Source organism: Berghia stephanieae, chromosome 1, assembly GCF_034508935.2.
Source record: "Berghia stephanieae isolate SIO BIC M18660-M18661 chromosome 1, UCSD_Bste_1.3, whole genome shotgun sequence".
In the NCBI taxonomy this organism is placed as follows: domain Eukaryota; kingdom Metazoa; phylum Mollusca; class Gastropoda; order Nudibranchia; family Aeolidiidae; genus Berghia; species Berghia stephanieae.
In genome coordinates, this window is record NC_088360.1 from 29084725 (window position 1) to 29096683 (window position 11959).

The following is an 11959-nucleotide window of genomic DNA, read 5'->3' on the forward strand; positions in this document are numbered from 1 at the left end:
TCCGGTGCCATCATCATTATGCAGGACAAACTTTTCACCTTTTGATGTGGTTGGATGAAAGTCGTTGTTCAGTATTCTGTGGACGTCCTCTCGTGTTTTCGGCAGTTTTGGCAATTGTTTTCGTCTCTGCCTGTAGATAGATCTTCTTACGTTGATGATGTCTTTATGAACCAGGTTCGCCTCTTCCATTTGGAGAAGTTCTGATTTCATGATTTTTGCTGGTCTTTCTGACACATCAGCTTCGGCCCGACGTTTTACAGCAGCTCGAAGTATCGTCTTTTCTGTAGTTCTGTAGTCTCTGTCATGATTGTGATTTGTTACAGCTGTCAGCGTTGTGGTTACTTGTCCGTCTGTCTTTACTCTTGATTTGCAGCCTTTAACTGTGCATCGCCAGTACTTGTCCCCATGACTTGTAGCATAGTCCAACCGATAAGTGTAGTTATTTAGGACAACGCAGTCAGCTCCTTTTTGGGTCTTTGATATTTTTAACGTGTCCATACAGATGAGTTGAAGAAAGAATGGAAGCCCGAAATTATCTTATAATATAGAGTTTGGAAATCAAACTACACACACACACACTAAATAACCTCGCGGTGTCTCTAACAATGATAGGCTATGTTATGCCTACAATAAGCACGGACAAGAATCCCGAAATTATCAAAATAAAAACACACACTAAATCAACTCACACGTTTCTTACTCGGTACATGTTTTTCAAGCACACGGACGAGAAACACACTAAACTCACACACTTATAAACTCACATGCTTCTAAATCACTACATATTTTTCAAGCACACTCCCCGACAATTAAGAAAGATCGTAAGTACTAAGCAATGATCCTGAAACAGCTACGAACTTTTCAAACCCCACTGGTTTTTTTAAAGAGTTTACAGTAACCCTCCGCTCTTTTGGTATGCTGGCAAAATGACTATCTCCGCTCTTTTGGTATTTTCCGACCACGACAATGGTTCCACGCCACTGGTTCCGTGACTTCCTGAATCTGAGCCACCCGATTGCAAACAAATGGTTTCCACCTAGTCGGGTCACTTCTTATCCATTGCAACGTAACCAAGGAGTCTGTCCAGCAGAAATACTTGACATTATCAGGTAAATACAGTGAGTTGATAACAGAGCGAAGCAACTTAGACCCTACCTCACTATCAAAGGTAAATGAATCTTCCCTTGGATTCCAATGCATTCAAAGGACCTTAACTGACTCGACCTCGATGGTCTTATCCTTAAATTGTCTTTCACAATTTTCAGCAATGTCGGAACTATTAGACGACCATTTACACAAATTCATGCCAGCTTCAGACATGATCTTCATGGCCTCTGATTTCAGACTCAGAACCTCTTCGGTGGTGTCACCACCCGATAACCAATCATCCACATACATGTTATCTGACAGTTCTTGTTTTGTATTTGATTCTGGATACTTGGACAAATGATGTCGGATCGTTGCATTTAGCAAAAATGGGCTGGCCTTATTGCCGAACGGTACGCGGACTATGCACATAACGTGAATTTTGTCACCAACTTTCCAGAGGAAACGATGGGCATCTCGATCTTCAGGTTTCTTCAAGATCTGGAGAAACGCCTTTTCAACGTCTGCACTTAACGCTATTTTGTACCTCCTGAAACGCATGAGTACATTACTTAACAACGGCAACAGGTTTGGGCCTGTATGCATGCAGTCATTTAGAGAGACTGAATTCGGACCGGAAGCAGACGCATCAAAAACGGGACGTATCTTGGTAGACACACTAGACATCTTCACCACAGGTCGGTGTGGAAGATAAAACTTCATGTTGACATTTGTCACCTCTTCCTCGTCTTTTATTTCTTCTATTATGCCCTCTGCCTCCATCTTATGGAATACCTCATTGTACCCCTCTTTTAATACTTGATCTTTAGACAACTTTTTGTCTAACCTTTAAAGCCTTATTCGGGTTTGCTCTCCATTTGTCTGTAAAGACTGTTTCTTTGTTTCGACCCAGGGCAAGGCCACTTCGTACCTTTGCCCATTGTGCTTAATGCTCTCTGAAAATTCAGTCATGACTTTTGACTTAATTTCTGGTTTGGCCTCGTGACAACATTCGAGGTAACTTAAATCCCACATTTTTCTAAAGTCTGAATGAGGGATATCTGTTAAACATAATAGTTGCGTGGGGTTCGAATCCCTTGTCTGAGTGTTTGAACTCGCATAAGTCCCTGAGAGAACCCATGTGTCAAAAATGGTCTTTTAAGCGACCAATCCAGAGGACCCATTTACACTGATTCCTGCTCTGACTATCTTCCAATAATAATCTTGTCCAAACAAGAAGTCAATAGTGACATCACCATCACTCTGCAAATTCTCAGAAAAGTTGCATGCGGTAAATTCTGACATAACACTAACAGGTATAGCAGGCCTATACATGGGGGCACAGATTGTGTTCACCTCAAACAAAAACATGGAAGTCTTACTTCTATCTGGTAAGTCAAAGCTAACATCATAAACATTCTTTGTGGAATTACCAGATGGCTTCTTAGCCTCAAAAGCAGACACATTCAATTTCTCACGACCGTACAAGGTTGGATGGATCAATTTGACAGCTCCAGTGGAGATGAAGCTTCTGTCATCTCCACTGTCCAGCAAAGCTGTAAATTGATTTCCATTACAGACACTTTCATGGTTTGTAACACAGTGCTCTCGTTTGTAAGTTTACTTCTACAAAAACTAACATTGGTGGATTCGGAATTAACATCAACATCCATCTTTTTTGTGTCTTCTTTCTTACAGAAGAAAGCATTGTGTTTTTGACCACATGATTTACAATGAGAATAGCATTTTTTAGCAATATGTCCTTTCCTAAAACAAACAAAACACAACTTGTTGTCCTTAATCTTAATCAAAACATCCTCTTGTTTCATCGAATTAATTGTCCGACACTTTTCCGTTGGGTGTTTACCAGAGCAAAACAAACAACGCCCGCTGTCATCACTCATAGTAGACGTAAAGGCAGACACCGTTGACGAGGATCCATGATGACGATTCGTTAGTTGTCGTTGTTCACACCGCTCACGTTGTTCAGGATTGAAGCTGTAAGAGCGTTCCCGATTTTCAATCTCGCATTGCAAAAAATCCATTAAGAAGTCAAGATCCGCTTCCTTCCTGAGGCTCTGTCTGGCCCACATGAGTCGAATATCCGACGGCAACCGGCTCACGATGATAGGAGTTAGAACCAAACCAAATTTGCTGCCATCTACATCCAAGTTTTTCAGACTTCTAATGTTCACTTGTAGTTGATTGAACACCGACCACAATGCTTTCGTGTTTCGCATGTTTGGAAACTCTACATTTAACAAATTTTGCACGTGTCCAAAAATAATTCTTTCTTTTCGACCAAATCGATCTTTCAAAATATCCAAAGCAACTGAATAATTTTCTGATGTTAAAGAAAGTCCTTGAATGGCAACTTTTGCCTCTCCAGTCAAGAAACTCTTCAAATAGCTAAATTTCGAAATGTCTGGTAAGTTGGTCTTATCAATAAGAGCTGAAAATTTGTCTTCAAATGATGGCCACTCGGAAAAATCTCCGTTGAATTTCGCTAGGTATCTCAATTTTCGGCAGTTGGGGTGACGCGGTGGAATGGGATCCGACTGTAGTAAGTTGTGCAGGTATGGGGCCCTGAACCGGCATTTGAGAAAGCTGGTTCCATTTGCGATTGGCTTGCGCGGTTGTTTCATTAGCACGCACGATGTATTCTTCCGCTTCGTCAATGTCCGTAGGCAATTCTGACGCCTCTAAAAGTAATTCTAAATTGTCTTGAATTTCGTTTAACTGTTCCAAATGTTTACTTACATCGTTCAGTCCAACCTCGATTTCCTCTCTAGAAACATCACTTTTGTTAATTATAACTGATAATCGATCCACAGCTCCCGTTAGTCAGCCTCTCTTGGCTGCACGTTTCTTTATTAACCCTATTTTCACCTCTGGGGTGCAAACGCACCCCAATGCTATGTTTGTTGGCTCTAAAATCTACAATTTTTGACCTATAAACCTGAAATTTTGTGACTTTTCCTAAATTGACCCCTTAAATCACCTCCCCAAATTTTATACCTCTCACGTGCATCGTTTACTCACACCAGAAGACCTCCCATGGAATTTGAGATTTTACGCTTTTGGGGTGCAATTGCACCCCCTAATAAACAAGAGAAAATAACCAGAAACCTCCTATTTCATCCTTTGGGGTGCATATGCACCCCATGTATTTGTCTATAGTAGAATAGCAACTGGCCATATAAATTACCATTTTCTGGTGTAGATTATTATAAATAAGATACTTTTTGATATGTACTCAAGGTTGCCCACACCTAATTGGCAGAATAACCAAAATATAGGCCTCTGACCATGGCAAAATATGGATTTCTTCTTATCGTCACAAGTTATGCATTACTAATTGTAATTTATGTGATTTTCAATAAAGAAGGCCCACATTTTTGATAAACTGCCTGTATATATTTGTGTTAGATTGTATGTAATGTTCTCATACTGCGTGAGTTTGAATCCATATATATATATATATATATATATATATATATATATATATATATATATATATATATATATATATACACATGTATAGTGTGTGGCTTTGTAGTCTAGTGGTAGTGGTAGACGCTACGACTCGTGATCGGAAGGTCAGGGGTTCGAATCCCGCTCTGGCGGTGCAAAGTTGACTCCTTGGGAAATGGTCTTTACACACATTTTCCACACCCCACTCATGTGTAAAACCAAGTACACTGGCCAGTCCTTGTCCTCACCAAAATTGTATCGCGCCTAACAGGCTGCTTGTCTCGTCTTATGTTGTGTGTTGCTGTTGGTCTGTAACCCCTTGTAAAGCGCTTTGAGCACCTCGGTGGATATCGTGCTATATAAAAGCTCTGTATTTTATTTAGTCATATGAGTTTGTCAATTATATATTTTTTATGCTGCTAATGCACACCATATGTAATTTCCAAGATGATAAGTGAGTAGGTACAGCATGTTTGTATTGTTAGATATATATATACATATATCTAACAATACAAACATGCTGTACCTACTCACTTATCATCTTGGAAATTACCATTTGTCAGTGTTCCACTGTGTTTTCAAAATTTTGAAATAGAATGAAGGACAATATTTTTGACTAGCAATAGGCAATCAATCGTTTTATTTGGAAATCGAAAAACAAACAAATTAGTGGGTTTAATTATTGAATTTCATTGAAAACTTTCAAACTAAAAACAAAAAGGTTCAAACATGTACCTACAGTACACTCAATTCTATACAGTAAAACAAATCAAAATAAAACATCAATCATTGTATGTCCAATTTCTTGTCATCAATCGCTGTCAGCACAAATACCATATGACATGTACTCATACTTATTGTTAAAATTTTCCTCACCATCTCAATCTTGCTATCGACCTATACTTACACTGTACAAATCTATTCTGCACAATGGTCACACACTTTGTAGCTTTTACTGTGGTCTTTGCAAGCAAATGCCTTACATTTTGAACAAGTTTCCCTTATTTTTCTGTCCTTCTTCCTCGGACACATTTCACATCTTCCTTGGCTTGATGCTTTCCTCTTTCTCTGTCCTTCAATCTCAGGTCTTGTTGCTGATTCTCTTTCATCATTGAGATTCCATTCCATCTTTATTATTTCATATGATAATTTCACCCGTCTTGTTGTTTTCGACATTGTCATTCTTCTTGTCAAATGTTCAAAAAGAAGTTCCTTTGCTAACAGTTCGTTGAAATGGCCCCTGTCTTTGTATGATTTGGTGTCTTCTGGATGAACAGTCTTGTATAAAATATGGGCTGCCACAGCCGCTGTATCCAGCAAGTTGTAAAACTGGACCATGGGCCATCTTCTTGACTTCCTTTTACAAGAAAAACTGTGGCACATGTAGTCAAATGTGTCGACTCCTCCTTTGGTTTTATTATAATATCTCACCATCACTGGCTTCTTTTTCGTTCCTTGGTCGATGTCAGGAGAATGATGCATCGTACTCAGTACAACAACATGTTTCTTGTGGTTAGATTTGTGTGCCACAATGCTTGCACCATCTTTGAATAGGAAGGCACTGTCAAATTTCTCAAGTTCTTTTCCTGTCTGAAACGATGATGGTAGAAATGACTTATTTCTCCTGACTGTCCCCACTATTGACAAACCTCTTCTAGACAAGTGCTCTGCTAATTCTAAATCAGTAAAAAAATTGTCACATGTAACGTTCCTGCCAGTTTTATGGTAAGGATCTACCAGTTCCTTTACAGTCTCCCTCCCAAGGTTTGTTTTCCTTTCTCCATGTTTACCCAGGTACGGTATCATTTGGAGAGGGTAAGCTGTTTTGCTGTCACATATGTGAAAGAGTTTCATCCCATACTTATCTGGCTTGCTCGGTAAGTATTGCAAGAATGGGCACCGTCCTCTCCACGGAACAAGCTGTTCATCTATAGTTATGCATTCTGAGGGAATGTATGAAAGTTGCAAATTCTTGTTGATTTTGTTCATGAGATCCCTAATTGGTGAAAATATATCCCTAACTCGCCTGATAGCACGTGTCCTTTTATCATCAAAGCGCAAGTTGATGCAGAGTTTTACAAATCGTTTCATGCTCATTGTGCATATTGCAACATTGTCTGCCGAAGCTCCTCTCCATATCTTTGCCACTGCTAGAAGACCAAGCTTTCTCGCACCCAAATGAATAAAAAGGCCTAGCAATGCTGTCATTTCTATAACATCTACATTCTTCCACTGCACACCTTCATTTCTTGTTCCTTCTAAGTTTGTCATCTTCACAATATCACTAATTATTTGTGCAGTGAAAATCATCTTAAAGGCTGACACAATTGAATCTATCTTTGCCGGATGTCTTACGTTGGACTTGGGAGGCCTAAAAACATTTCTTGTAGGTGTTCTCCCAACCTGGGACACCGGTACTTTACTCCACATAATATCCCCCTTTTTGCTCAAAACTACATTGCTAGATGCTGGCAATGATACAGAATTACCCAAATGAGTTTCATCACTGTCTTCCTCTTCTTCGTCAACTTCTATTTCTGGGTCTGATTGGTTCAGGATCTCGGGATATTCCTCCCCGTCGCTGCTTTCATCGGATGAGTGTGCATTGTCATCAGCTTCAAGTTCATCATCATCTGGAGTCCAATTGATATCTGTATCTGATGAAAATTGGTGAAATGTATATTATTAGTATTGCTTTTATATTGATCCTTCTCCTCATCATATCTTTTACCCCTTAACGACAAGATTAGGTTTCACCAGAACCAAACTCTAATCTAAGAACATGTGTCAGTTTTGAACTGACTGTTGCAGTTTTCACCTAGAGATTAGTTGTGGTGCTGCTCGAGACGCATCACAGTTACTTATCTCTAGGTGAAAACTGCACACGATAGAATCGTGATTTAAATGTAATTAAGCCTGACAATCGAAACCTTCAATCATTATTCACACCATTCAGGACATCTATGACATCATCATAATAATAAATCAAGGGAATTTTGAAATAAAATGCAGGATTGGTACACTGAAAATTGTACTTCTCGTTATAAAGTAAAATCTGCTATAGTGTCAATGAAAGTAAGCACACAAAAAAACCAACTCACCATCTCTGCTTTCTCCCATATCATCCAGTAATTCATCCATATCACCACCAACATCAGATGAAGAACTTGGTTGTTGGGCAACAGGCTGAAGCTCAGTGTATACCAATTCCTCTTGTTCATTGTCGAAGCGCTCAAACAGATTAGTCCTAGAACTTGCCATTTATCTTTATAATCATAAACATGCCCTGCAAGAATAGATAACACATTTCAAGGTTTTAATAAATCTATTAGATCTGGATACAAGCATTTGCAATTTAAAAGATGATGATGATATATGTATTATAAATTATAAAGCATGTATACTAAAGTTTTCCAACAGTTTTTATATGTTTTGACAGAATTACAATTAATGGTAACAATATGTATTATAAATTATAAAGCATGTGTATACTAATGATTTTCAACAGTTTTTATAGTATAGGGTTTGACAGCATTACAAATAACAATGGTGAGTGACAAAACAATGTAGATCTAGATTATAGCTTTACATTTTTGGGATCTTCATATTTACAGGAATCAGTTAAAGCTTACATTTTGATAAGATCTAGATTTTGTAAAGTATATTTAGTGGTAAAACAAAGCTTAGAATCATACTTTAAAAATGGTATTTACTTACCTAATCAGGATGTTGTTAGATTGAAAGTCAGGGCAGCCTTGTGTTTTGAATGGTGTTAAGAGAAAAGGAGGAATCCAGGAACAGGAAGTGGTGAATAATTCTAATAAGTTGCCAGATTATTTTTGAATATGTTGCCGAATAAGTTGGTGGAGTTTTGTCTCTATTCAGTAATAAGTCAAAATAGTATCAAATGTATAGAAACTAGTGATGTAAAGATGGGGTGCATTTGCACCCCAAAGAGTAAAATAGGAGGTTTCTCTCATTTGCTACTAAAATATTAGGGGGTGCAGTTGCACCCCACAGGATGAAAATCGGAATATTCCTGTTTTTTTCTATGTGCCTGTTAGGGGGTGCATCTGCACCCCAAAAGCATAAAATAGGATGCGTTTTCAAGGGGTGAAAATAGGGTTAAAGTTTCTCGGTCACTAGTCGACATCTTGAAATCTCTATCTCACAAAAGTTTAGAAACGATAATCCATCTAAAAGTCTCCCGGGTTTCGGCACCAGAATGTTCTGAATATTTACAGATAGATAGAAATTTCCATAACTACACAAATTCGACAAGAGACATCCAATGAGAATAAGAAAAAACTTTATTTTGAACAAGAAGAATGATGGACAGCTCTGTCCCTTTCGACAACTCAGTCGCCTCTCTCCGCAAGCACTGTCACCGATTCCGGCACTACTTTTTTTTTCTCAACATTGGTCTTAAAAAATATCTTTACTATTTTTTTTTTCAGACAATTCGACCAAAGTGAATAATTTACCTTATTTAATCAATCATGATCAGAATTTTTAAAAAAGAATTTATAAATGAAGTATTTTGCACAATGGCTTTAACAAAATACTGCTTAACTTATTGTCTGTACAGTGGAATCCTGATTATGTCAACACTGCCAGACCAGAAAGATTGATTGACTTAAAGCAAGGTTGACTTTATCCATTATCAATGGAACACACCCAGATAAAGAACACTGTACTCATTGTCAATGGAACACATTCAGATAAAGAACACTGTACTCATTGTCAATGGAACACATTCAGATAAAGAACACTTATCCATTATCAATGGAACACATTCAGATAAGGAACACTGTACCCATTATCAATGGAACACACTCAGATATAGAACACACTCAGATAAAGAACAGAAAAGATGGGACCAACAAGGTTTTGACTAAAAGCAGAAGTTGACCTGAAGAGTATTGGCTTTATGTGGAGTCCACTACATGTATACTGAAGTTTCTACTTTTTAAAAATATATTATATAAATAAATCTGAGAAAAGTGAAAAAGAAACTACACATTTCCTTGTCTTAGAGTGCATTTAATTAGGTTTAACATGTAGAGAAGCATCATTTTTACGATGGCCATGTAGCTTTTTTTTAAACGCAAAATGGATGTTGATAGGAATGGTGCAATTGGTTATTACATTACCCAACGGATCAGATTCCTGGCTCTGCCCTCGACAGCAGTATAGAGAGAGGTGAATATTTAATTTATATAGCAAATTTTGATGATTTTTTTTTTATATCACCATATTATGTCGTTGTTATTGTTATAACATTGTTTGAAAGGCAATAAAGTTATGGATATGAGATTTTTCAATCACGCACAGAATTTTCCTAAATTTTTACATAATATATGGTTATACCTTTTATGAGAATATTAAAACATAATGTGTTATTGTTATGGATGTGATCTTTTGACCTCCCATTTTGGGCAGGGAGGTACTTACTGTGTCTTCTATCCCCTTATATGTTTTCCAACTTGCTTTCTGTCTTTTTCTTAGAATGAGATTTCTTGGTTTTGTCCTGGTCCTGGCCGGATACCCTGGCTGAGAGGGAAATAGTCAAATGTATAGTTAGTTTTGGGAGATATATTTTTTTTCCCTTGTAAATCATCTCTCTGTTATGCACTGTATTTTGTTTTGTATACATATTATAGACGGGACCTGTGCTTGTGTCTGGATGAGACTTTTAGGTGATCTCAAACTAAGTACTTTGATAGCGTGCTCTTGGAATTTACACCTGTTTCTTATTTGAACCAATTCCCCTTTTGTCTTCCCTTCTCTTGGCCACTTTAATTGTAATTCTAGAACTTTTTACCATCCCATTGTCATCCTTTTTACTGGCGCTGATATGACCTTAATGTGTTGCAAGCGCCGTAAAATCATTAAAAACAAACAAAAAAACAGGGGGACTTGCGTTGTCTTCTATATCCCTATATCTGTTTTCTGAGTTGCTTTCTGTCTTTGTCTTGGAATGGAATTGTTTGGTTTTGTCCTGTCCTTCGCTGGAGTCTTTAGCTGAAAGGAAGCGGTCAAATGTATAGTGTTCGTTTTGGGAGGTGATATTTTTTCCCTTGTAAATCATCATTCAGCTATGTACCGATCGTTATAATTTTGTTTTGAACACATCTTGTAAACATTTGAATGTTGAATCCTATGCTGGTGTCTGGATTATACTTTTAGAATATCTCGAACCACGTATATTGATGGTGCATGCTTTTGGAGTCTACATCTGATCCCTATTTGAACCAAATCCCCTTTGCCTTACCCAAGGTTGGGTTGATGTTACTCCGGATTAGAGGAGCAAAAGGCATCACAAAAAGATGCCCGCCTCATGGATAGCTCACAACTTCAAAAGTACTTTTCTTCTCCTCTGGACAGGACTCCAGCAGTAATTTATAGTTGTCCTTGATGACAGTAGGGTCGTCTTCTGCCATGAAAATGAGATACTTTGCGTCGCCTTGCCTTGCCTGTGGAAAAGGTAAGGTATGGGTGGATAGCATAACAATGCATCATGAATTATTTTTATCATTGATTATTTTTTCTGTATTTTATTTCCATCAAAATTACCACATTCAAGGTGGGCAGAATGTGGCATAAAAATGTTTTTAATATATTCCTTTTTAGCAAAGATCTGGATACGTAAGCTAACTTTACCCATCCTCAGGACAAGTTCTTATGGAAGCAAGACAGACCGTAGCACCCACAGTGGAACCTCAGTAAAACAGATCCGGATATAAAAGACCTCTGGTTATAACAGCAGGGTTTTTTTTAAATCCCCATTTTTTCTCCCTCTTTGCCTTTTATTTTTATAAAATTGACCGGCAATAGCAGGACTTTTAAGAGCCCAATCAGTAATAACAGTGGCGCAAAACCCATTCAATTTCTCCAAATACCGGATCTGGATCTGAGTGCGTCGTTTGACACGATCGAACACTCGATACTTGCGAAACGCCTCTCTGAATATTTTGGACTTTCTGAAAATGGACTGAAGTGGTTTGAGTCGTATTTAAATTATCGTTCACAGTCAATAATTGTAAATGTGAATCAGTCTTCTCTTAATTAAATGAATGTATGGAGTACCCCAGGGTTCTGTGTTGGGGCCTTTACGATACATATGTTACACGCAACCGTTAGGCGATACTATTAGAAGATATGACATTAATTTCCATATGCGCGCTGATGATACTCAGCTTTATAAATCGTGTGAGCCTATTGGTTCAAGAAATGGAGAACTGTGTGGATAATGTTAAGAACTGGATGGTCATAAATATATTTACAATGAACGAAGAAAAGACAGAAATTCTATATTACGACCCGAAAATATCTTCGATAACATGAATCATTCTCTTCTGGTAATTGAAAACGAAAAAGTTTTTTGTACGGACTTAGT

The 11959-nt window shown here is 37.9% G+C and overlaps 1 protein-coding gene across 1 annotated transcript; it reads right to left on the reverse strand.

Moving 5' to 3' along the window:
• Positions 1-1200: 1200 nt before the first annotated feature.
• LOC144965873 (uncharacterized) lies at positions 1201-1869 on the reverse strand. The gene has a single exon (XM_078901729.1). The coding sequence runs from the start codon at positions 1867-1869 to the stop codon at positions 1201-1203; it is 669 nt and encodes a 222-aa protein (XP_078757855.1).
• Positions 1870-11959: the final 10090 nt, after the last annotated feature.